We start from the raw sequence: 27,543 nt of genomic DNA, 5'->3' as shown, positions 1-27,543 counted from the left end.
TCACTGAGATGTTCTTACAGGGTGTGGATTTTACTTGTGAAAATAGTAGGGTGATAGGGTAGCCGTGTAATTTATCGTCCAAACCAGGACAATTTTATTTTTTTAGTTTTTATTTAAAATTAAAAAAAAATTTTTTTTTTGAGAGACAGAGACAGAGAGAAAGTAGGGGAGAGGCAGAGAGAGAGAGAGGGAGACACAGAATCCGAAGCAGGCTCCAGCCTCTGAGCTGTCAGCACAGAGCCCGACGCGGGGCTCAAACCCACAGACTGCGAGATCATGACCTGAGCCGAAGTCGGACACGCAACCGACTGAGCCACCCAGGCGCCCCTTTTAAGTTTTATTTTAGATAGAGTGCGAGCAGGGGAGAGGAGCAGAGGAAGAGAAAGAGAGAATCTCCAGCAGGCTCCACATGCAGTGCAGAGCCCAGTGTCGGGCTCAATCCCACGACCCTGGGATCATGACCTGAGGCAAAATCAAGAGTCAGATGCTCAACCGACTGAGCCACCCAGGCGCCACCAAACCAGGATGATTTGGGGGTGAAAGAAGGCGCTATGAAAGATTACCCTGAGACAAGAGGCATAAACAGGACTGACCCGGGCTAATCAGGATTAATGTGTGTGTTGGGAGGGGTGCAAATAATGGCAGAGCATGTGTTGGCTCCAGATAGGGCTTCCTGTCTTTATTTCCATAAAAGCTACCCGTGTGACTTCGGATAAGTCATTTTGCCCTTTTGAACCTCAGTTTCTTCATCTGTAAAGTGGAAAAGATATTTAGCACTTGTTGTGCTTACCACCTGATGTCTTTTCTCCCCCTCCTTGGGTATGGGGAAGGGGATCATGTTGATTTTCTGTTCATGTGTTTTCACATCTGTTTCCTTGTGTCGTTCTCTCAGCGGTTAGGTGGAGTTTCATAGATAAGGACACTCAGGAGTAGACAGTTTTGGATAAGTTGCCAGAGGTCCCTCAGCCAGTAAGTGACTGGAATTCCCCCAGGTCAGACTAACCCCAAAGCCAACATTCTGTCTGCAGATGAAAGAAAGAGAGAAAGAAAGAAAGAAAAGAAAAGAAAAGAAAAGAAAAGAAAAGAAAAGAAAGGAGAGAGAGAGAGAGAGAGAGAGAGAGAGAAAGGAAAGAAAAGAAAAGGAAAGAAAGAGAAAGAAAGAAAGCCAACAACCCAGTACTCACTGATTATGTATTCCAAGAAACTTCAAGCATCTTTGGGGAAAAATATTTGAAATACATAAAAGCATTTGGAACCCCAAAGTCCTGTGTCAGTGCAAGGTATTGTTGCTGTCACTCAGGTTATTCAGCAGGCTGGACTTGTACAAGAAGGCAGAGATCCATCCCTCACTCTTTCCTCCGGGCTCATGGCCTTGGGAACCTGCCGTGAGAATGAGGGTGGTCTGTTCCCTTTCCTACCACGCCTACTTCCTCTGCTGCTGCTGGAGACCCTGGGATCGGGCAGGGCGAGGTGGGGCTCAAGAAGTAGGGTCAGAACATCTTGCTGACTAGTGTCCTACCATCCATGCCTGCTGTTCTAGCCAATTTTCACACACTGGTTCTTTCCATGAGGCACACTGAGCTGGGGTTCACACTGCAGCTCATGACCTGCTCCGCGGCTGGTAAACCTACTGCTGAGGCCTCCATATCGTATCAGGCCGCTGTCTTGGGTGGGACCCTTTCAGATGCCTTCAGCCTCTGCCTTCCTCGGCTTTCACTTGCTCTCCAGGACCGCTCACACATCCTTGCCTTGCCTTGCCAAACCACGCACCTGCAGATTGTTGTCTGTCCCTGTCTCTCTCAACCTGTCTCTCTCTTTTATTCTCTCAATCTCTGCCATTTCAGGCAGTGCCAGCTATCCTCCCATCTCCCCAAAACCTCCTGAGCCTCTCAACTCTGGGGACACAAGCTGGGTCCTCCTGAGAGCTCTTTCTTGCCAAGCTTCACCAGGGAGTGAGGTACCACCTCCTGTCTTGTGCTGTATCCTGAGTCCCAGCGAGCTGTGCCATTGGGGACCTTTCTTGCTCGGCTCGAAGGTGGGGCTCCCCTACTGCTATAGATTCCCCCTCAGTGAATCTTCCTCCTTTGTCTTATACAACATGGGTGTGGATGATGGAAGTGGAGTCCAAATTTCAGTCTGAGAACCTTCTGGAAGCATTACCTGGATAAAGTAGGAAACCATCACATTGTGAAAGGCATACTTCCCCAGAAAGATATCAGCAATCTGTAAATACTTAATGACATAGCTCTGAAACAGATGAAGCGGAAATGAAACAGAAACACAAGAAGAAATTGATCAAATCACAATCACAGCAGACATTTTTACCTCATAAACCAAGGATCAAGCAAAAAAAGAAAACTAGTGTGATTTAGACAATTTAAGTAACAGAATTAAGCTGGAGATAATACACATTTATGAAAATTAGCTTTATACTACATTACAAAGGAATTATCATTGACTTTCAAAGGATCGGTATATTTTTCATTCCCTTTTGGGTATTCTCTCTTTTCTTTTTTTGTCAGTAGTTTTCCCTTTTGTTAGCCTTTTAAAAACACCCATCTGTTCCTTAAATTTATCAAAATTTTTGTTTTATTCCTCTTTCTTCTGACTTTTGGTTTATTTTGTTTCCATGTCTAGCTTCTTGAGTTGAGTATTGAGTTGTTTGTTTGTTTGTTTGTTTGTTTGTTTTTCTTGCCTTCTGATAAGTTTACTTAGGTAAAAAGTTATAAATTTTTCATTGTTCACTTCTCACAGGTTTTGTCAGATAGTGTTCTCATTGTCTGTAATTTCGGTTTTGGCTTCCTCTTTAACCCAAAAGTTATTTAGAAGATTGCTCTTGGGGCACCTGGGTGGCTTAGTTTGCTGAGCGTCCAACTTCGGCTCCAGTCACGATCTCATGGTTTGTGAGTTTGGGCCCCGCATAGGGCTCTATGCTGACAGCTCAGAGCCTGGAGCCAGCTTCGGATTTTGTGTCTCCCTCTCTCTCTGCCCCTCCTCCACTTATGCTCACTCTCTCTCTCAAAAATAAAAAAAGATTGCTCTTAAAGGGTCCAAGGATTTAAGAGCATCTGCCTCCCTCCAATTTTTTCTATTCCTTCTTTCTCTACCTTATTTGTTTTTTGTTAAAAACTAGGTTAGTACATTTAGATAGTAGAGTGTGGTCTATATCATTTCTACCTTTTGAAAAATTTGAGATTATCTATGTAGCTAATACATTGTCATGTTTTTTTAAGTGTTCTAGGGACATTTGAAAAGAATATGTGTTCTTTAAATAGTGGAAGAAATCAAGAGGGTGAATCGTCTTATTCAGCTCTTGTATCCTTAGTGATTTATATCTGATTGATTTATCAATTTTTGAAGAGGAGTGTTAGTGTCTTGTTGTGTTTATGATTTTGTCGAATCATCTTTGTACCTCTAACAGTCCTTTACATTTTATATTCCTGTGGTTTATCAGTCTACATAAAAGTTTATGTCTGTCATTTCTTCTTAGTAGAATGTATCATTTATCAACTTAAGTATTTCTCTTAGTTCCCTCAGTGCTTTTGCCCTGAATTGTACCTGATTTGTTACTAATTTTGCCACGTCTGCTTTTTACTTACCCGACATATCTGTTTATTTTTAACCATCTGTGTCATTTTACTTTGGGCATGTCTATTATAAATGACATATGCTGGATTCATTTATTTTAACCAAAATATTAATTTTGATCTTTTAACAGATTAAAATCATTCATATTTATTGTGATTAGTAATATTTAACCTTAGTACTGTCATTTTATGAAGGTTCTTTATTATCGTGTTTCATAGTTCATTCCTATTTTCTTTTTTTCTTTTCAGATTTTTGTTAGGTTGATAAGATTCCATTTTCTTTTCCTTTATTTTGGTTCCTCCAACGGTGTGGAGTTTCTGCTTTCCCTTAAAATTATAAACAAAAATAGCTAATCAGTGAATTCAGCAAAGTTTCAGGGTGCAAGACTAACACACAAAAATCAGTTATGTTTCTATATACAATGAAATGAGCAGTCCTAAAAGGAAACCAAGAAAACAACTCCATATATAATAGTGTTAAAAAGAAGAAAATATGTAGGAATAAATTTGTCCAAGCAGGTGAAAGACTTAGAACACTGAAAACTACAAAACATTCATGAGAGAAATTAAAGAAGACCTAAAAAATGGGAAAGACATCCCATATTCATGGATGGGAAATCATAATTTTGGTAAGATTGCAATACCATGCAAGCAAGCTACAGATTGAGTATAATCTGTATCAAATTTCTACCAAGCTTTTGGGGCAGAAATGTAATTGATGATCCTCAAATTCATATGAAACTCCAAAGGACCCTGAGTAGCCACAAAAATCTTGCAAAAGAAGAGAAAAGTTAAATAACACACACTTCCTAATTTCTACAAAGCCACAATAGTCAGAACAGTGTGGTACTGTTCCAAGGATAGACATACAGATCAATAGAATAGAATCAAAATAGTCCAGGAATAAACCTCTACCTACATATATGGCCAATTAATTTTTTGGCAAAGATCCCAACACCCTTCGGTGGGGACAGAATAGTCTTTACCAAATAGTTCTGAGACAACTGAATGGCCATGTGCAAAATAATGCAGTTGGACTTTACCTCCTGCCATATGCAAAAGTTAAGTCAAAATGGACTCATTACCTTAGTCTCAGAGCTAAAGCCATAAACATCTTGGAAGAAAACATAGGGATAACCCTTCATAACATTGGATTTAGCTGTGGATTTTTAGGTATGACATCAAAAGTATGAGCAACAAAAGATGAATGGATGAAAAATTAGATGAATTGGACTTCATGACAATTACACACTTTGTGCATCTACAGACATTATGAGAAGGGTGAACAGACAGCCTACAGATTGGGAGAAAAACCTGTGCAAATCCTATATCTTATAAGAGTGTGTATCTAGAATACATAAAGAACTCTTATAATACAACAACACAAAGACAACCAAATTTTAAAATGTGCAAAAGATTTGAACAGACATTTCTTCAAAGAAGATATGCAAGTGGCCAGGAAACACATGAAAAGATGCTCAGCATCATTGGTCTTTAGGGAAATGCATATCAAAACTATGAGAAGATACCATTTTATACCCCCTAGGATAGCTGTAAAAAAAAAAGTGGAACATAAGTTGTTGGTCGTGAGGATGTGGAGAGATTGAAACTCTCAGATGTTGCTGGGTGAAAAATGGTTTGATGGTTTCTCATAGTTAGATGTAGAATTACCATAAACCCAGCAATTCCACTCCTTGCTATATACACAAAAGAACTGAAAAGAGGGACTCTAACAAATACATATACACAAAGAAGCACTAGTCACAACAGCCAAAAGATGGAAATAGCCCACATGTCCATCAGTGGATGAATGGAGAAACAAATTGTGGTATTTACATACAATGGAATATTATTGAGCCAGAAGATGGAATGAAGTGATAACACACTACAGTATGGATAAACCTCGAAAACATTGTGCTAAGTGAAAGGAACCAAACACAAAAGGTCACATATATGGTTCCATTTATATAAAACTATCCAGAATAGGTAAATCCACTGAAAGAGAAAGCAGATTGGTGGTTACCAGGGGTTGGAGGGGCCAGGAAGAATAGAAACTGCTTAATGGCCATGAGGTTTCCCTTTGGGGTGATGAAAATGTTCTGGAACTAGATAGAAGGGATGGTTGCAGAACACTGGGAACATACTAAAAGCCATTGAAGTCTTAATTTTTTTTTAATTTTTTTTTAATGTTTTTTATTTATTTTTGAGACAGAGAGAGACAGAGCATGAACGGGGGAGGGGCAGAGAGAGAGGAGACACAGAATCGGAAGCAGGCTCCAGGCTCTGAGCCATCAGCCCAGAGCCCGACGCGGGGCTCGAACTCACGGACCGTGAGATCGTGACCTGAGCCGAAGTCGGACTCCTAACCGACTGAGCCACCCAGGCGCCCCGAAGTCTTAATTTTTAAATGGTTAACTTTATGTGACAGGAATTTCACCTCAATAAAGTTTAAAAATTGTAACAAATATATTTAAACAACTTTTCCTTATACTGCAAATATTAATCAGTATCTGTAATTTGCTTCTTTAAGGAAAGAAGACACAGCTTCTAGCTGAAATCCTCCAGATTTTTAGTTGGTGATCATTATTAACTTCTTAATCCTATGCTATCTCTTCTATTTTAGGAATCCTTATAAAATAGTCACATTAAATCCTGCAGTCACCTTAACAATAGCTATTTTGAATGAATGTAAACTGTAGTGGTTTCTGAGCTCACTCCTTCTAAAATTCCTTTTTTGGGTTTACTTTTCATTCTCTAGGTTTGAGCTTTGAAAGTATTTGTTTCAGAAAGGAACAATTTGAAAGAATGCACACACACACACACACACACACACACACACACACATGCACACAGTATGTATATTTTACTCCCTATGGATGAATGTTTGATTTGTTTGTCATTTTGTTGTAGTAAGTGAAAGAGTATATTCTGATGATTTCATAGAACATAAGCTTATCACCACAACAGGCTTCTGGCCCATTGGCTATTCTTGGATTCGTTCTTCTCTAGCCCCTCCTCAAGGCCCAGAGACCTCCCCTTTGCCCCTGTTTACCCCGCCCCATCTCAAGGAGTCATTGCCTTTGATGTTTACTGAAGACTCTTCCCCCTAGAAACTACAGGGGAAGGCTTACCCTTTCCTGACCCAAAGGAAAAGCCACATACTGGAATCAGCCTAGCATTCTTCCCTTCCTGGAATTCCCTTCTTGGTGCATGAAGAGCCTGTGGCAGTCTGTCCTTCTGCATGCCCCTTCTACCCGAGAAATATTGCTCTGCTCTGAATTCCCATTCCTTAGTTATTTGGAAAGAGAACCACAAATGGGGAAATTGGGGAACAAGGTGATTCTCGCAGCCTCATAACCCACCTCTGTGTGGTTGGTGAGCTCTAACTTCTTGTGTGTTTGTAAACTTCACGACCTGGACCTGCCATTTGCCTCAATGCTTCTTCTCCTCAACCACTCCCCACAAAGGACAATCAGTTATGGTTTTTCATGCACCACTTCTGGGGAAGGAGGAATGCTGGCCTGATTCAAACCACCTGTCCTTCCCCTGGGTCACAGCCAAGATAAGCCTTCCCCCACATGGAGAATCTTCATGGTCTGCCAGTCCATTCATTTTCTTACTATTCTTGCTTCTTGGCATTTGGTGAGAAGTTCATTTGTTCATTCATTCATTTACTTTTTGAGCACTCATTACTGTTGAAGAAACTGGGGATACAGCAATGACCAAAACAGATGAAAATTTCCTGCTTCATGGAGCTGACATTCTAATGGGGTGAGACAGGTAATCAATAAAATGTGTAAGGTGTTAGAAATTGATAAACACACAAAAGTGATCAAAACAAACAGAAAATGGATCATGGCCGTGGTTTGCGATTTTAAATTGAACAGTGAGGGTCGAACTCATTGAGAAGGGGATATTTGAGTAAACATGAGTGGCAAAGGAAGGAGCTGTGTGAGTATTTGCGAGAAGAGTGTTCCAGAGAGCAGTGCAAAGGCTCTGAGGCAGAATCATGCGTCGTGTGGCCAGAGTGGCATGAACCAGGAGAATGGTGGGGGATGTCAGGGAGGTGAGGGAGACAGAGGTGTGCGTGAGGGCGTTAGACCATATGGCATGTGGTAGGAGGTCATTGTAAGGACCCGGTTCTTCCTCTGAGTGACAAGGGGACCACTGGAGGGTGGTGAGCAAAGGAGTGCTGCGATCTGACATTTTAACAGGATAATTCTGGCCCCCGAGGGAGAAAAGACCATAGCAAGGGTGGAGGCAGGGAAGCCCGTCTCTTTCTTAGGAGGAGTGAGAATTGAATCTTGAAGGAGCCTCTGATCCAGTGTGGGACAGTGCTGAATTCAGAGTCACAAGACCTGGGTTTGAATCCCATCCAGGACGTACCAGGGGCACGACACCCCCACTTTCTGAGCTTCCCCTTCTTCACCTGGAGAGAATAGTCATGTGAGTTCTTTGCAGAACGGATGCGGGTTAAATGGAGAACGCGTGTGGAAAAGCTGGGCCCAATGGCTGGCACACACTAGGTGCTCAGTAAGAAGCAGTAGCCAAGCGGGTTGGTATTCAGGTGTCACGCATTTAGGATTTGATTGCATCCGAGGGAGACATGTAGTGTTTGCATGTTTAGTTATTTTTAAGTGTGCTAATCGCCTTTTTAAATGAATTGTCATAATTGTGTTATTCCAATATTTTGGTACAACATATGCTTATTTTTGCAAAAGGCTTCTGGCTGGTTGGGTTGGTTCCAGTGTGTTGAGGTTTTGGGTTTTAAAAAAAGGAATGGACTCGTGCAGTCGTTCAAATCTCATTGGGCACATGCTCCATACTAGCACCTGTTCTGGGAGCTGTGGGGGCAGGGAGCAGGCAGGAAGGCGGTGGTGGAGAGAGACATGAGCCATGGATAACTGAAGGGTTTCCAGTCTGCCGGGAGGGACCTAGGTGAGCTCTCAACCTGAAGCCTGGTACCCTCCCCATCTGATGTGCTCACTCACCACATTCTAACTGAGCACCTACTGTGTACCATGTGCTATGCTAGGTGCTGGTGACGAGACAGTCTGGCCCCTGTCTTCAGGGGGTAGGGGTGGGGTTGGGGGGGTCACAAGTAAAAGGGAAGTAAAGAATAAAAGATAATTGGAGATGTGTGTGATACTGTGGGGAGCACAAGCAAGGGGCCGAAGAGGGGGAATGTGAAGAGGGGAGTCTTGTTGCAGGATGGGCAGGGGAGCAGGGGGAGGCTTCCTGGGACCCTGCTTTCTGGGATGATATGAGGCCCATGGCTGAGTCGCACCTAAAACTAGTCAGCCCTCAGCCCATCAGGCCAAAGACAGACATCACCCCATGGTGTGCAAGCCTGGGGCATGCGGAGGAGGAGTGCAGACCATTCACAGTGAGGGTACCAAGTACATGAGCTGTGTGTTCTTGGAGTAGTTCCTTAACATCTCTGGAACTCTGAGCAAGGGCAACAATGGTGACAATTACAGCCGGCACTGAGAGGGCTGAGTCAGGACTTTTACACAGTTACTTTTTACACAGCCAGGCAGTGTCAGTACTTTTTACACAGTTCCTTTTTACACAGCCCTGTAGCACTTGCTGTTATTACCTTCCTTTCACAGATGAGGAAACTGAGGCAGAGAGAGGTTAAGTAGTGTGCTTCAAGTCACATACCTGGAGTGTGGCAGAGCCAGGATTCAAACTCAGGCCCTCCTGAGCTTCACCACACACTGTATTCCTGTGCAGTGGGGACAAATATCACCTGTGTCCAGGGCAGTCACAAAGGTTGAGTGAGGTGTATGCTCATGGCGTCTGCCCTGGGGCCTGGCTCATACCTGTGCTCAACTAATTATTCTTGAGCTCTCACTTTGTGTCAGGTTCTGGGAAACAGGACCAACAAGGGCTGTCCTAGCAGAACTCACATTGAACTTGAACCAAATAATTATGTAAGCAGTTAGTTAACTGCAGGTTTGATGAGTGCTTCCAAAGAGAATGCAGAGCCACCTTGAGGTATGTAAGGGGCTGTGAGCCACTCTAGAGAGTATCAGGGAAACCATTTAAACCAGGGGCTGTTGTGGAGAGGTGAGTAGAAATTAGATGAAGGGAGAGCGTGTGGTGGGCACAGCATTCCAGCAGAGGGAACAGCCTACGTGAGGCCCTGGAGGCAGGCAAGGTCACTGTGGCTACAGGGGTGGTTGGGGGCAGCCATGTGAGGATGACAGAGCCATGTTTGGGACTGGGGGGGCTTTATCCTCTGGACAGTGGGGAGCCATCAAAAGCATTGTAAGCATGGGAGTGGCATGCTGGGGTGATCATCTTTCTAGAGACCCCTCTGGCCACATGGAGGGGATGCACTGGCAGGGAAAGGAGTGGCCTGTGGGAGGCCAGAACAGAGGCTGCTGCATTTGTCTGGGTAAGAGACAGTGTGGCCTGGACCAGGGCAGTGGTGATGGGAATGGAGAAAAAATGGGTATGTTGAAAAGATAGTTTAGAGGAGTTTCACTAGATTTGAGGAATGACCAAGGGTAAGCCCCAAGTCTGTAGCTTTATTAACTGGATGGAGGACTGGATGAGGGAAACACAGGTGCAGGGTAGGGGAGGGCAACATGACTACAGCTTTGCACATGTTGACCCTGAGTGGCTTGTGAGACAAGAGGTGAAAATGTTGGGTGAGGGGAGGTGTTTAGATGCTCACATCTGGAGCTCAGATGGGTGCCAAGATTGGAGCTGGAAACATGGCAGAGGAGGCAGGTCCCAGTGGGCTGTGGAGTGAGTGGGAGATGAGGAAGAGGGGGCTACAGGTGAGGGCAGCCCTTTTAGGAAGACAGGTATGGACCAGAAGGAGGTGGTAGCAGCTGGAGAGGGATGGGGGAGTGTGCAAGACCAGAGAGAGATGGGCATGTTTCAGTGCTGATGACAGTGGTCCAGCAGAGGGGGAGGCCAAAAAGCCAGGAGCAAGAAGGGTTGATGGGATGCCCAAGGTCCTTGGACAGATGGGGAAGGATCATCGCCTATAGAAGCAAGGAGCTTGGCCTTAGGAAAGAGGGGTGGCTCTTCTGGCATCACAACAGGAAGCAAGTTGGTACCAAATGGGCAAGTTTGTGGTTCTGGCATCAGGATGCTGTTAGAGTTATTTTCTGTGTTCCCTGGGAAGTAGAAGGTCATCTGGTCATCTGCACTGGGCGAAGGGGCAGAGAAGGTGCTAGGGGATGAGGAAAGAAGACAGGCTAGGGAGAACCGCCATGGAAATGAACAAGCTGGGAGGGAGTGTTTCCCAGAAGTATGGAAACACCACAGAGAGCTGGTGACCATGATTTCTGGTGAAATTTGATCGAAGCCTTGCTCAGTTCTCTTGGTGAGGGTGAGAAAGGGTGGGTAGTTGGGTTCATATCATGATGGGGGTCTTATAAGCAAGGTGCTAGGCATAGAAGAGCAAAGAGGGGCACAGAGAGCTTTCTCTCCTCCACCATTTCTGATTACTTGGTGGTACTCTGGCCCCTTGTCCTTTCTGCCCCTCTATAGCCATCTCCCTTCACCAAGCCCTGTACCACTCATAGCCTTAACCATAACAGTATGCCAGTTGACCTGTGGGCTCCTTGTCTTGGAGGAGATGCACTCAAAGGCAAAATTGCGTTGACACCCACCAAAGTGCATCAAAACGCAACCTGAAAAACGATTTTCATCCCCCCAGGGAACCATGCTAAGATGTTTGGAAGATTCTCTCTCTCCGTCTCTTTCTCTCTCTCTCTCTCCCCCACCCCCAGACACTCTCCAGTAGAGGTGTACTAGTTTTTAAGCATGGAATGATCAGAATGTATTTATTTGGGAGGTGGGCACTGGGTGCAGAGTGGACAGAGTCTCAGTGGGGGATGGTGCCGGGAGACTCCTTGAAGAGGATACAGATCAGACCCTGTTGCCTCCTAGTGTTGTAACCTGGGTGAAGCCTCTAGATCTTGATTATCTGATTTGTCAAATGGGGATAAATACAGGATTCTTTTAAGAATTGGAGAATTAATTGCATGTCAATTACATCTTAATAAAGCTGGAAAAACTGGGGAACCCGGGAGAACCTGGAAGACATCCATGTCAAGGTAGACTCACCTGGAGAATTAGGGAGGTAACCCACACCAGGGTAGATATACCTGGGGAGTTTAGAGAGCTATCCAAGGTCATATTAGACACACATTTGTAATTAGGGAAACATAGGAGGTCATTATAGACATGCCTGGGGTATTATGAGCACATTCCAGGTTTTGTGTCACATGCCTAGGAGATTATGGAGCAAAGACAGAATTGGAGATGGCATGCATATAAAACACCCTGCATGATGGGTGGTCAAGGGTCAGGAGGATTATTATTCTAGGTAAGAGACAGTAAGAAAGAGGGCTGGGTTGGGGTCCTGTGTAAGGAAATGTGCTTTTGATCTGCACCATTTAGAAGGAGGTGTTGCTTTGCCAAGTTCCTCAATAACAAGGCTGGATCAAAGCCTGTTTCTTGGTCCCCAAGCCCTCAATTTGGCCATGATTTGGCACTGCAACTAAGGATTATGAGCACCCAGATTCTTAGGATCTGTGTCACAGGAAAGGACACATTACCTTCCTTTGGAGACAGTATAAATTGGAGGAAGGGGGAGGTGACTGGAGTTAGGCTTCTTTCTAACTGTGTGACTTTGGGCAAGTAAACGCCCCTCTCTGTGTCTTAGTTTCTCTATCTATAAAATGAGCATATAATACCAGAAACCTCCTTCATTGGGTTGTTGTAAGAATTAACTCATTAAATGTTTGTAAAGTACTTGCACCTGTCATATACTATATGCTCAATAAATGCTAGATACTTACATTTTTTGATTTAAAAAAAAAAAAAAGCTTGAGGAATTTGTTTACAAAAGATCTGAGACTTACCAGGACATGGTTTCCACCTATGTGTTGAGCTTCATCAAGAGGGACTGAGTCTTCCTTGGGTCTCCTCCCCTGGCCATTCTGTTAACCTCAGGTACCAGCTGTGTGTCCCTTATTGAATTAGATTCAATTCCACAGATATTGATCGAGTAGCTAATATTTTTAGCCATGGAGCTTGAGATGGATGAGATGAGTCCATCCTCCCCTCTCTTTATGCAAATGGAGAAACTGAGTCCAGAGAGGGGCAATGATCATACAATAAAGAGATTGGAGTGTACATATAGAGCAGTGAGGCAGGGGTCAGTCCCCAAACCTATGCAAGCCTTTCCTGCCCCATCTCCTGAGTCCTGGTCCAGATCTTGGAAGCAGTTTCATGTGATGGGAAGGAGCCAGATCTTGGGGGCAGAAGACTAGGTCCCGTTCCTGATGGTTGTGAATGTCCTTTGCCACCAGCACGATCACTTCTTCCCGGACTGCACGTTGTCCATCTGTGAAATAAGCCCGCAGCAGCCCTGCAGAGGGAGCCAGTGAGCAAGAGATGGCTTGGGCTCTGGGTCCAAGGATGGGTGTGAGTGTGGCAAGGCGCTTATCCTCTCGGAGCATGTTTCTGTAGATAATGCAGGGCTCTTCCCCGGGCAGTTGTGGTGAGGTTCAAACATGGTGCCTGAGGAGAAAAGTTTTGACACCAAAGAGGTGTTCAGATACCATGTGCTCCTTGCTCTCGCCACACCTCTACTCAAATCCTACTCACCCTTAGCGCTCAGTGGCCTCATCCAACAAGTATTTACTGGGAGCCTACTTACCAGGAAGCCGGTATTGTGTTGGGCTTCAACTACCCTAGTTTTTCTAACATACATATTTAACTTATCAAAGAAAACAAGGATATTGGAAAGATGTTATTTCCCATATTCTACTCTGGTATTGTGGGGTTCCCCCCCCTTTACACATTATGTATTATGATTGTTCTAAGATTTACCATTATATTCGCCGGTACCTCTGGTGTCTTTCTTAAGTTCTGAAATATTCCCAACCATTATCTCTTCAGTTATTCCTCTTCCCTTCTGTCACTCTTCCAGAATGCTGATTGAACAGGTGTCCTTTGGACACCCTCCCTTTGTCCTCAGTGTCCCCTAACTGCTCTTTCCTAGAAGTTTTCTCATATCCATCTTCCCATCTGCACACATCCTTTCTCTGAGCCCTGATCTCTTTCGGAATATAGAAAAGGGGAGTGATCCCCCAGGCTGACATCACCTCAGTACCAAAACCCAATAAGGGCAGAAGGCAAAGAGGGAAACTACAGGCCAGTCTCACTCATGAACTAGATGCAAAAAGCCTGAACAAAATGTCAGCAATCAAGGTCCAGCAATGCATAAAAACAGTAATACATCATGACCAAGTTTATTCCAGAAATGCAAGGTTGCTTGAACATTTTCTAATGTTAAACCAAGTGAAGTAATTTACCATATTAACTGTATTAAAGGAGAAAAGTGACTTGAGCCTTTCAGTAGATGCAGGGAGAAGGAGTCCAATAAAAACAACAACAACAATAACAACAGCAGCAGCAGCAGCAACAACAAAAACCCATGCACAGTTGAAAGAAAAATAAACACCTTGACAAACTAGGAATGCCCTCACTCTGTTACAGAATTCCTGTAAGAGCCTATGGCAAACATTGACCTTAGTGGTAAAACACTGAGCTATTTAAGATAAGGAAGAAAGCAAGGGTCCCCACTTTCACCATTTCTATTCAGCATCGTCCTGGAGCTTCCTTATCAGTGCAGTAAGGTGGAGAAAACAACAAACAAGGATTAGAGAGGAAGGTGTCCAGTATGGCTCCTAGCTTGTGCTCCTGGGGGATGTTTATGCCATTCACCAAGATGAGAAAGACCAAGAGAGGACCCAACTGGACTGGGTGTTCAGGGCACACAAGGGAAAGGCATCCAACTGCTGTGGAAGACTACCAGGCAGGAAATCAGGATACTTCAGCTCCATCCCAACTCTTCAACTAACCTTGGATGGGCCACTTTCCTCTTGGTGTTTGTTTGTTGGTCTTTTTAAGATTTTAAGTAATCTCTACACACCCAACGTGGAGCTTGAACTTAACCCTGAGATCAAGAGGCACATGCTCTTCCAACGGAGCCAGTACCTCTGGTGTCTTTCCTCTGGTGTCTTTCCCCTGCCACTTTCCTCTTGGACCTGAATTCTCCCATCTGTAAAATGGGTGGGTATAGGAAGATGGGCTCAAAGTGGGCTGCAGTGGCCAGATCTGAATGGAAAATGAAGAAGAGAGGGGAGGGAACAAGAGCTGGTCCCATTCTCCAGGAGGGCAGGTTTTTGTATACAGACCCTCTAGTGAGAGGGAGCACCCATTTAGAGATGGGGCAGGAATCTGACCAAGTCATAGGGCCATCTTGACTGTCTGCCTTGCAGAGGGATCATCCCTTCTTTCCTTTGCCAAGAAGTTGTTACCATTGTTGCTGCTCTTATTGGTGCTATTAAACATGTTCTGCGGTTGTAAGACACTGACTCCTAACAATATGCCCCTTTGATGTTTTAGACCTACAACAGCCAGAGCGAGAGCAACGAAGACTATGAGATCCCCCCGATAACACCTCCCAACCTCCCTGAGCCATCCCTCCTGCACCTGGGGGACCACGAAACTGGCTACCACTCGCTGTGCCACGGCCTCACGCCCAACGGACTCCTCCCTGCCTACTCCTACCAGGCCATGGACCTCCCAGCCATCATGGTGTCCAACATGCTTGCCCAGGACAGCCACCTGCTGTCAGGCCAGCTGCCCACGGTGAGTCCTTTTCCCCCACCATTGTTCCTGCTGGTTACAGTAGGGAAATGGGTTAAGAAAGCAGAATGCCAATGTTTTGTGTGCTTGTGTGCAAGGTGTGGGCTTGGATGTTTGCATGGGGGTCTGAAGAATATGAGGGCTGGGCATGGAGAATAATCTGTGTCTTCACACAGGTAGCTTCTGGAACTCTCTTGGTATTATTTGTTTTGTCATTATTTCTAATGGTATAATCTCATCTTTATTTTTATTTTATAATGGCCTTATTGGGATAGAATTCACACACCATACAACTCACCCCGTTAGAGTATACAACTCAGTAGGTGATACACAGGGTTGTATGAACATCAACACAGTCCATTTTGGATCATTTTCATCACCCTGAAAAGAAACTCTGTACCCCTTAGTCATCATTCTCAACACCCCCAGCCCCACAACCCCCAGCCCCAGGTAACCACTGATCTACTTTCTATTTCTAGATATCTGCCTATTCTGGACATTTTATATAAATAGAATCATAATAGTTTTAATATAATTGTATTTTGGGGGCGCCTGGGTGGCTCGGTTAAGCGTCTGATTTCGGCTCAGGTCATGATCTCACAGTTTGTGGGTTCAAGCCCCGCGTCCGCCTCTGTGCTGTCAGTTGAGAGACTGGAGCTTGCTTCAGATTCTGTGTCTGCCTCTCTCTCTCTGCCCCTTTCCCGCTCACGCTCTGTCTCTCTCTGTCTCTCAAAAAACGAATAAATGTTAACAAAAATTTAAAAAAATTGTATTTTGTATCTTGTTTAAACTACCAGGGAGGAGGGTGGTTCCTGAGTTAAAGTTTTCAGGATAAGTAGAAATGCGGCAGGCAGACTAGGGCAGGAAAGTAGTTTCCAGGTTGGGAGAACAGCATGTACAAAAGTAACAGGCGGGAGGGCTCGCGTCATGCTTGGAGACAGCATGTGGTTCATTTTCTTTATAGGGCTGGAGAGAAAGGACTTGGAGCAAGAGAAAAAGAGGAGGTGAAAGAGCTAGCAGGGCCTGGACCACAAGGGTCCTGAATCCCATGATAAGGAAATGTATGATTTCTTAGCATAATGGTGGATTTGAACAATCAAGATCTATAGAAAACTAGCACAGCATTGCTTGTATAATAGAAAAAGACCCTTAAGGGAATTGTAGTACTTCTCCTGAGTAACTATGATTCCTGTTTGGTTTCTGCTTTTTCCTTCACAGTTAATATTATATACTAGTCACAACTCTTAAGTTCATTTCTAAGTGACAGGGACCAATCTCAAACTAGCTTGAGCAAAAAAGTCTGAAATATCCAGGGGCGGACATGGGGTTTCAGGCATGGCTGGATCCAGAAACCCTAGTAGTGTCATTAGGTCCCTATCCTATGCCCATTTACACGCAGCAGGCATGGTGGCTGCTGGTAACCAACATCTTCCCTGACATCTCTGGCAAGTGGCAGTCTGGGTCTTCTGGAGGGAGGTGGGAGGGACCACGATGGAGCATGGCTGGACCAACCATTGTGTCCAGGAGGAACAATCTTCGATATTGTCAGCTTGGGTCACAAACTCACCAGTGGCAGAGGAGAAGGGACTTCATAGTTGATTTCCTATCAAAATCACTTGGTATTGGGTGGATCACTTTCGTCTCTGCAGGGGATACTCAGAGGCCACAGCCACGTGTTTGGCCCAATTCTAGCTGATGCCCAGGACCTTTGGGCATGCAGTGTGTATTCTAACAATCTTGACTGTGTTTTATTTATTCCTTACTCTTATTATCACCAAATCTTCTTGCTTAAAAAAAAAAAAAAAGCTGGTATCCTCTATGTATTGTTGTAAACTACATCACATTTTTTTCTTCTTTGAATCCAGGTGAGAAGTAAAAGGAGGGAGAGGCAGAGGGGAGAGGGAGGCAGCCAACTCAAGCTCCACATCTTGTAACGTTCAGGGTCTGACTCAAGTGCTCAGTGGAAGTGGATCCTCCATTTTTTGAGGAATGCTTTTCTCTGGGGCCCATCAATAATGCAGGTCCTTGGTTTCCTCTTCTCTAAGAGACCTCAGGATGCCAGAGCCATATGCTTTTAATTCCACTTTTTTAGAATGCTGTGCCTTAGCTGCCTGCGCGGCTAATTGCTCACAAGGCATCACTACTCCAGACCATCTCTTTTGGGGAATTATGGTAACACAAGCAAGGGCAGGGCCCGCAGACGCCTCTGGCATGTGCCCTGGGAAGGGCTGTGAATGCAGGGGTGAGTATGGCTGTAGTCCTGGGCCGCAGTGCTGCGGGCCTCTGGTGTGGTGGACAGGGGAGACAGTGGGTTGGTGGCTAGCGTGTGGGCTCCAGAGTCTCACAGACCTGCCTTAGATCCTGGCTCCACCTCCCGAGCTTCATTCCCTTCTCTTGGAATCATAACAGTACCCACCTTAAGACTGCAGTGAAGTGTATCTGAGATAATGTGTGCAGTCTTAGCAAATGCCTGGCAGAGAGCAAGCGATCAGGGAATATTTAGTAGTAGTAGTAGTAGTAATAACAATGAATTCCCACCGGAACCAAATGGCAATGTTTTCCGTGAACCTCCCTTACCTAAAGGAACAGATTGCAGATACTCTCAGGTACTTTTGTAGGGCCACCTGATTACAGTAGCTCTGATAATTACAAAGAATGCTGTCTGTTAATCAAAAATGATCTTCTGATCCTTCCTCCTAGGATAGGTTTTGGTTGGGCTCGTTCCAAATAGACACTTTGAGTCATTTTCCATATTTCTTTAAAACTAGCTCATGTTAAAGATGCTTCACAAATTCAGATAGCTTGAATTCTTTCATTAGTTTTCAAGCGTTTGCTGAGTTTTATATTCCCTTGTTATGTAATGAAAGATAAGCTAAACTTTCTTATCCAGGGGAGGGCTACCGGAGCAAATGAGAAACCGGGCAAGCACAGGTCCATCTGTCGGGACTGTCTGGTGAAGAGAGACAAGGCGCCCTTAGAGACAAGTTTTTAAAATTTGTCTGAGCTGTAGGACGCAGGTGTGTGTCTGTGTGCATATGGACGTGCACACTGAGGGTGGGGCTGGAATTTGCTTCGCCACCTGCTAGGTGTCAAGCATGGTGCAGAGGGCTTTACAAACTGCTCACACACTGCTCCCAAGAACCGAGTGCCGCATTACAATAAGGAAACGGAGGCTTGGAGCAGGCAGGTGATTGTATTGGTTTCCTGTGGCTGCTCTAACAAATTGTCACCAACATGATGGCTTAAAACAACCAGAAAGTGATTCTCTCAGAGCTCTGGAGGCTACAGGTTGAAATCAGTGTCACTGGGCCAACCTCAAGGTGTCTGGAGGGGTGAGTTTCCTCCGGAAGCTCTGGGGAGATTCCATCCCGTGCTGCTTCTTGCTTCTGAAGGTTGCTGGCCATCCTTGGCTTGTGGCCACAACACTCGAACCTCTGGCCTGTCTTCACATGGCCTTCTCTTATGTCAGTATAGTCTCCACTGCCTTTCTCATAAGGACACTTGTGATAGCATTTAGGAATAATCTAGGATAATCCCTCCATCTCAAGAGCTTTACCTTAATCACACCTGCAGATTTTTTCCCAAATACACCTTCCAGGGATTAGGACCTGACATTTTTAGGGAGCTGTTTTCAGCCTGTGGTATGGTGATCGACCATGCAGCAGCCTTTATTGAGAGCCTACTAAGCACCAGGCATTGTCTGAGCCCTGGGTCTACAAGATGCCCTTTATGCACACACATATATAATGTATGTAAATATATGTAAATACTATATGTAATATATATGTATGTTACATATGTATATATATTACATATTACATATGTACACATATGTATATATGTAAATATATATGTTTATATATGTAAATATATGCATAAACATAGGTATAAACATATATGTAAATATATGTTTATTATTTATTTTGAGAGAGAGAGCATGAGTAGGGGAGGAGCAGAGAGAGAGAGAGAGAGAGAGAGAGAGAGAGAGAGAGAGAGAGAATCTCAAACAGGCTCCATGCTGGCAGCACAGAGCCCAACACAGGGCTCGAGCCCATGAACCGTGAGATCGTGACAGCAGAAACCAAGAGTCAGATGCTCAAGCAACAGAGCCACCCAGCCGCCCCTACAAGATGCCCTTGAGGAACTCCTGGAGCAGGTAGAGAGACAGGTGAAGACTCTGTTTCTGCTATGTGTGCCCAGAAGAGGCACCTTTAGGAAGTGATGAGCTGACATATAGCAGCTTCTACAAACACTGTATGAATAAATGAATGAATGAATGAATGAATGAATGAATGTCACACAGTTGTTGAGAAACAAAGCCAGAATTCCAGCCCAGCTCTGTCTGCTCCCATGCACCTCTCAGTTTCACCAGGTGCCTGAGAGATGGAGCAGCTGGGCTGCAGGGCCGTAGGCGGCACAGGTGTTCCGATGGGCAGGAGGTCACAGATGCTATTTGGACAGGTTGAGATGCATCAAGGATGTTCCTGGAGATGTGGTTGAGGCCAGAGCGTTTGACAGCCATCTCGTTTATGCCCAGCCCTTTTGGCTCTGGTCCAGAGGCCACCGATTCCTTCTGGTCCCCCACCCTGGCCTGGTGGCCTCCTGATGTGCATGGCCGCCGGCTTTTCCGCTTTTAAGGTATGGCTACTGGCAGGAATCCTGTGCAGTATTGGAATTGGGCCCCTTTTACAAAATTAAATATGCTTAAAGCTTCTCACTCGACTTCAGCGTCTTAACTGATTAAACATTCATTTCCAAGACAAAAAGAGTCAATTTAGTATGAAAGATACATTTTGCCGGTTTAATTTAAAGCACTGCACCTCCATCTGACCCCTATTTTCATAACTCAATAATTTTATCCTGTGTTGATTGTCTCATTTTGAGAGAGATATTGTATGTATAAATCAGTTTCTAAAATACCCAAAGAAACTGGAAGAGTGGAATTTATTAAGCGGCCTCTGTTAAGTCTGAAATAATTTATTTTGGAGTCGTCCTTGGGAAATGTTCAAGCTTACGGTCCTGGCACACCCAGGAGGGGAATTCTCCTGGGAAGGGCCAATGCTAGATGCTGCCAGACAAGTCCCGGGGAACCTGCACCTTCTGTGAGACCAGAGAGAGTTGTGGGAGAGTCTTGAGTGGGTGGAGATGGGTCTGATGGAAAATGAGTTCTGGCAAAGTTGTCCCCGCCCCAGCCGTGGGTTCTGGTGATTTGGGAAATGTGGGGTTTCCCTAAGCCGAGCCCTGGGGGTCACTGGAGCTGAGTGGTCCAGTCTTGGTCCTCAGCACAGGCGTGGCATACAAGTGTCATTCAAGCGTTCTCTTCCAGAGTTGACTGTTGTTTACTGTTTCTGGGGCCTTTGACAATTACTGTCTCTCCCAACCTCAGTTTTCCCATCTATTGAATGGGGATTGAGATTCCAGCTCTGGTGAACTCACCAACAGGAAAATGGGAATAATTGCTCTGTCCGCTAGGACACATTGAACAAGTATATGGGTTTGAAGTTGTATAGACCCTCCACTACCACCACCACACATGTCACTGGCCCAGGAGCCTCAGATCTTACCAACTTGGATTAAAATCCTGGGTGCTAGACTGGTAGTTTTAGATACTTTGTGTTTATGTCCCTGTCCCAAAGCATCTTGGTAGGACTGGTCCTTCTCCCACACAGAGTGGGCTAGGGGCCATGGTTCAGGGACCCCATGCCAAGTGAAAGGTCTTTCCAGACTAGTATACTGGGGTAGGCTGCTGGGGAGGGAGCTGGGCATTCTTAGTTTCCACTTCTCCCCCTTGTTTAGAGGTGGTTCCCATGAGAGAGCCTGCAGCTCTGGGTTAGGGCCTGGGGACTGGGGCAAAGTCTGTATTGACTCTGGGAGGTCCTTGATATACGTCCTAACATCTATAGCCTTCTCTTCCTGTTCTCTGCTCTTCCCCTCCAATCTCCTCTCTCTCTATCCTCCCTTCCCTGCCTTATTCCTCCTCCCCCAGGAGATTTGGTCTACCTCTATTTGATTCTCACAAGCTGAGATGCAGGGGATTCCCCTCCTCAGTCTGAGAAAAAAGGACCAAAGACACCGCCCCCCCCCCTTGTCTGGATTACTGAGCCACAGTGGGCAGTAAAGACCACCAATCAGACTATTCATTTTGTTGCCCTTAATGCATTTAATTTATTTTTTTGTTTGTTTTGGCTTATGATTGTATCAGTTAGTTTTTGCTATGTAACAAACTTGAAGCAAACAATGAACTTTTACTATTTCTTGTGATTCTGTGGGTCGATAGGTCTGTTATCTGGACTAGCTTGTCTGATTCCTGGGGCCAGGGTACAGCTTGGCTGGGACGGCCTGGTCTAGGGCTACCTTGTTCACATCCTGGCAGTTGGCCTGATACCAGCTGGGGCCAGTGGTCTCTCATCCCATAGGCCGGGCCTGTTTACATGGCAATGGCCACAGGGTTCCCAACAGCATCAAGGAAGGACAGGCCCCAGGTGCAACTACATTTCTTTTTTTTTTTCTTTTTTAATGTTTATTTATTTTTGAGAGAGAGACATACAGAGTGCAAGTAGGGGAGGGGCAGAGAGAGAGGGAGACACGGAATCCAAAGCAGGCTCCAGGCTCTGAGCTGTCAGCACAGAGCCCGATGCAGGGCTCGAACTCACGTAGCTCAAGATCATGACCTGAGCCAAAGTCAGACTCTTAACCAACTGAGCCACCGAGGTGCCCCGAGTCAGTTTCAAACCTCCGCTTGCATCACGTTTGCTGATGTCCCACTGGCCACAGCAAGGCATATGGCCATGCCTAGATTCCAGGAGTGAAGAAATCGGCCCCTCTTCTTGAAGGGAGAAATATCAGTGTCACACTGCAGAAAGGTGTGGATGCAGGGAGGGCAGGAATTTGTGGCTGTTTTTGAAATCTGTGTGATAGTGTTTTGTTTGGCTTATGTGCTTTTGTTTTCTTGACGTTTAGTATCACCTACTAGTTAGGAGCATGGGCTCTGGAGTTAAGTTGACCCAAGTTCAAAACCCAGCTTCACTATTTGTTACCTTTTACCCTGCAACTCAGACCAAGAGGTTAATCCTCTACGAGGCTCAGTTTCCTCATCTGTAAAATGGAGGAAATGTTACTTGCCTTGTAGGATACTTGTGAAGATTTAATGATCAGATGTAGGAAAAGTGCTCAGCTCAGTGCCTGGCACACATTGGGCATTCATAATAAATGTGAGCTACTCTATTAATTTTGCTGGTGGAGTTTGGGTGGCTTCAGCCTCGTCTCTGTCCAGCCTGAGCTGTTAGGGGGTCGGCTTTGTTGGGGCAGTAACTAGTCAGGCTGGCTCACCTGCAGGGGGCCGGGCCCAGGGTTGGGTGTTGGGAAAGGCAGGTCAGAAGCTCAGGTGGAGTGGGTAGGGAGAGGGCCCCAGCTCAAGAGCGGGCTGGAGGAAAGCATGTTACCTCCACTGGGACCTCAGTTGGGGCTCAGAGCTTAAAAGCAACTGCAAATTGACAGTCCCACTACCTGCCAAGAAGGCAGGGCCCCTAGCCTGAATGGCTCAGTCGGCTGGGTGTCTAACTCTTGATTTTGGCTCAGGTCATGATCCCAGGGTCATGGGATCAAAGCCCTGCATCCAGCTCCACACTGAGCATGGAGTCTGCTTGGGATTCTCTCTCTCCCTCTGCCCCTCTCCCTCACTCACACTCTGTCTCTAAAAGAAATAAAAATAAAGACAGAAAAAAGAAGGCGAGGACCCTAAACCCAACTTTTCTGGGATGCTTGACGGGGAGCAGCATCCATCTCAGTAAAAACAAGGGGCTCACAGGGATACCCCAGCTTGGGTTTTTCCTGGGTGCCATGTTTTTGTCTAATTCCCCTCGGGGGGTGGGAATGGGGGTGCTGGTCTCTGAAATGGGCCTCTGAGGATCCATAAGTGGGGGTAACCAGACGCCCAGAGGTTTCTTTATATTCAGCAGAGTGTGGATGAGACTCCCGCCCCCTGTTTTTCAGAGGCAGTAAGCAAAAGAAATATGTCTTTTTACATTTTATAAAACTCAGAAAAATGGCTTTAAACAGCTTTTGCTCTCCTGCTATAATTATTTATTTTCAAACACTCCTGCAGGGGACTGCTCCGTTTTCTTATCCTGCACTCCTTTTTCTCATAAATGAACCATCACTTCAATAAATCATTATGAAAACAGAGACTAACACCAGCTCTGAAAGGTTGAAAGATTTATGTAACACATTTATGTTTCCCATTTTCTCATTCTGGTACTCGGCTGCAAAAGCTAAGCTAATAAAAGCTGCTATTAATATTTCTTGTTGCCTAGCAACCCCAGAGCGGGAGTAATAGCTTCAGCTAGAAAAATAGATGACCGATAAGGAAAAATTCAATTCTTTTATTATCTCAGGGGGAAATGGCCTTTTACTGGAACATTATGATGTACGAGTGTGAAGTTGAACACAAAAGATTTTTTTGTGTGTTTGTTTTTCTATTTTTAATGAACATTATTTTACCTCCACTAACTCTTTTAGGGCACTTTTGTTTTCCTTTTGCGCTCTCCCCCCGCCCACCCCATCCCTCATGCTTAATTTAGCAGCTATAGTAGTTAAGAACCTGTCAGCGTTTTTTAGTTTAAAAATGGTTTTTGCAAAGGTTTATAACTCGGTCATAAAAATTCACTCCCTGTGAAAACTCAGGCCAGTGATAAGCCAACACACAGGCTAGTTCTCTGCGAGCAGACTCCCGTTGGTTGAGAGATAAGACTTGTGGTTTTCACTAAAAGAAAGGTCGGAAAAGAACAGAATGTGTTCTTTTCTGTGTCCCAGTTTCCTTTGGAACCTGGGGGTGCTGTCTCTCTGAGAACTGTTTGCTCTAAAGTTTGAGATGTGTTCAAAGGGGAAAAGGTGGGGGCTTAAGCATTTATTGAATACCTGCTGTGTACAGATTGGTCCCATTGCTTCCTCCCAGCAACCCGTTATTACCCCTATTTTTCAGCTGCAGAAACTGAGACATAGAGAGGCCAAGCAACTAGCCCAAGGTAGCATGATGCCACGATGTCTCACATGTCCATTCATTAGCACTGGGTTTCTCAACCTAGCACCACTGACACCTGGGGCAAGAAGGCTCTCTGTGGTGGGGGCTTCCCTGTGCCTTGTAGGATGTCCAGCAGTGTCCCTGGCCTCCACCCACTATTCCTGGCCTCTGGGAGCTCTCTGTCAGTCAAAATCACAATAAAAAATGCCTCCAGTGGGTGCCAAATGTCCCCCGGGGCATAAAATCAACCTTGTTGAGGACCACTGCATGCTGTTTCTTCTGTTTGGAAGGCTCTTCCACCCTGTCAACCTGCTCAACTCCTTTTCCTGTGCTAGGACCCAGCTCAGAAGTCATCTTCTCTCTGAGGCTGTCTGGACCCTCTGGGCTGGGAGTAGGGCGAGGAGAGTGGGGCATTTGCCTCCATCTAAAAATTTAAGAGAGGGCCAAAAAACTCAGTGATCAAGATAAACAGTATCTTACTGCAGTATTTTTTAAAATCAAAATTACCACAAAAAACTATGATGAGCAGTATATGAAAAGTTTAAATAAAGGTGAGATCAGTCTGAGTTCATGGATACAGGCAGCTGTCTGTGCTACCAGCCTGGGACGGCCTGAAGGCTGGGTCTGTGCTTAGGCCTTCCTCTGGCACCGGCATCTGGCAAAGGGCCTACCTTAGCGGAGAACCCTCAACATCTGTTAATTGACTGAATGAATGGGAGAAGAGAGATGGCTTGTCCGAGGTCATGCAGTGAGAAGAAAGGGGGAGCGAGAACTTGAACCTGCGCCTCTGGCTCCAAACTCAGTGCTCTCTGCACCCTTCTGGCTGTGTACAGGTGAATGGGTGTTGCCTGCAGAGCTGTTGGTACCTAAGCCACGGAGGACTCAAAGATGCCCTGGGGGGCTCATAACGTGGAGGAGGGGCCAGGTAACAGCAGCCATGATTTTAGGTTGGTGTCCACCTGGCTCTCTCTACAGCTCTCACTTTAGGCTTATAACCCGCTTCCCAGGCAGCAGCTGGCAGCTTTCTGAGGCAGAGTGTCTCCAAGAACAGAACCCTGGTGGCCAGCCCCTCAGAGCACTGTTGTCCACGTTCACTGTGGTCACAGTTTCCTTATCTTGGCCTTTGGAGAGCGAGGACCACATCTTGTTGGACCCCATATCCTGTTGGCAAACTTTTCCTAAACGAGTGGCTGAATTACCTCTAACTGTAGTCTGCTAACATTTATTTAGCACTTATATGTGCCTGGCACCCACTTAAGCCCTTTATATTTGTCATCTCATTTGGTCCTTCACCCCAAGAAGGAGGTATTCTTATTGTTGCTCCTTTACAGATGAAAAAGCAGAGGCTTAGAGAGGCAAATCACTTCGCCACACAACTCTCAATGGTGGCCCCAAGATTTGAACCCTGGCAGGCTGACTCCTGGGTATTCTAGTATCTAACCTGAATACCCTTCAGATGAGTGAGTGAATGAAGAATGAGCAAGGGAGTGAGCCAGTCAGGACTGAGACCCACTTCATCTATTCGACTCTGAGCCAGGCCATTCATGTTCATAAGTAAGCACAGCGTGAAGTATGAAATGCTAGCTTGGAACAAGGAACACATGAATCCCGAGGAGTTCAGAGGAGAGTAGTAGCAGAGAAGTCTTCCTGGAAGAGGTGGCCTTGGAGGTGGGCCTCAGGGGCCGGAGAAAAGCAGCAGAAGCCTGGGAAAAGGAAATTTCACACCTGTCCAAACTTCCTTGTTCAGACCCAGTCACCACCATTTCTGCCGGGATTCGCAAAACAGTTTGTGATGTCTTATGATTGCCCAGGTAGCCTCTGGTGCCCACCCTTTCCACCCCCTGCCGGGCTCCTAATTGGAGCCATGACCCTCTGGCCGCAAACAGTGCCAGGGCCAGACATTTAACTTCCATTCTGGGCAAAATGCCAAGCTTGGCAGACTACCTCTCGCCCTGAGACCTGCTCCAAGTCGTGAGGGAGAGTTCAGGGAAAGTCCCAGCAGCATCCGTCAGCCGCAGCTGCAGCATTACCCGGCATAATGGCCCTTTCCTCCGAGTGCATATTCAGTACCATGTTTGGGAAAATGAGCTTTTAATGTACCGTCGGCATTGCTCAGAAGCCATCTCCGGCTCCGCAGAGTGTCTGGAGCACATAAAACTTGAGATCTATTGGAGTCATTTTCCCCCTGCTCCGGCTGGATAATAAAAAGTCAGTCTCCTGCGCTCTTTCTCTCGTCTTGTGGCTTTGTCCATTTAGAACTCAGAGTCTTTAGAAAAGGCAGCAAGACAAATAAAACTCATCTAAATATTAAGGCTCCAGAGGAGAGTGTCGGTGCTCTATTGAAGCCGAGGGGCCAAGAGCACCTCGAGGAGTGTCCGTGGGAGATTTCCGCTCACCAGTGGGGATGGGCTGTGGCCGCGGCTGTGATGCTGCCTCCTGGTGTCCAAGCAATAGTGCATCATGGGAGCCTGGAGTCCCAAGGTCCCTGTTCTGCCCTGTTGGGTGGTCTGGGGGCATTATTCTCCCTCTCTGAGCCTCAAGTAGGGTGGAGCTGATGCTATTTACCCAACAGGGTGGTGGTTAGGGTCAAATGTGTTAATAAAATGCTTCTGGTGCTTAGCTTTATGTGTGGGTTGCAGCAGTGTCTCATATGGGTTTGTGGACTGACTGAATGAATGAAGAACAGCAAATGCTGCCTGTGTAAACGGTGTCACAAACTGTGGAGCGCTGCCTACGTCATAGGTGGCGAGGAAGCCAGATGGGGTCCCAATAGCTTATTCCATCTCACAGTAAAATCCACCTTGTCTCATCTAACCTTGGCGGGAGATGGAATTATCCTCATTTTACAGATGTGTACCTGAGACTCTGAAGGCAAGTGGCTTGTCTGAAGACACACAGCCAGGAAGTGGAGGAGGCATGATGGGAACCTTGTTCTCTTGACCCCAAGTATCTTGTGCCCTCAACATTGTACAGAAGCATTCCTGACCCCAGCCCCCAGCCCCCACCCTGCACCTCTGAACTGGGCAGGACTCTCACCCCTGTCAGTCCAGCCAGGGAGGGGTGGTCAGAGCTGTCACCTGAGACAGAGCTAGTAGGAGGGACAAAAATGGCCCCCAGGGCTCTTCTCCAAACTCTTGGTAGCAAGGTCAAAGGAAAGGAACTTTGGGGTGAGTAGTTGGAGCCTGTCATTGGGCTGAGCCTGTCACATGGAGCCATGGGCCTGGGATGCTGGAGCCTTGAGGAGTCTCT

At 45.8% G+C, this 27,543-nt stretch overlaps 1 protein-coding gene across 1 annotated transcript in view; it reads left to right on the top strand.

Annotated features, from left to right (window-relative positions):
- The window catches only part of TOX2 (TOX high mobility group box family member 2), a 135,173-nt gene that overhangs the window by 71,825 nt on the left and 35,805 nt on the right, over window positions 1-27,543 (top strand). Inside the window, exon 3 of the mRNA XM_047069265.1 lies at window positions 15,033-15,278. Coding sequence (XP_046925221.1) covers window positions 15,033-15,278 — 246 coding nt within the window. The remainder of the gene's footprint in view (window positions 1-15,032; window positions 15,279-27,543) is intronic.

This window comes from Lynx rufus, unplaced genomic scaffold, assembly GCF_022079265.1.
Source record: "Lynx rufus isolate CCGP_SWC_20201006 ecotype Redwood Valley unplaced genomic scaffold, mLynRuf1.p SCAF_8, whole genome shotgun sequence".
NCBI classification, from domain to species: Eukaryota; Metazoa; Chordata; class Mammalia; order Carnivora; family Felidae; genus Lynx; species Lynx rufus.
This window is presented reverse-complemented; position numbering and strand designations above follow the sequence as displayed.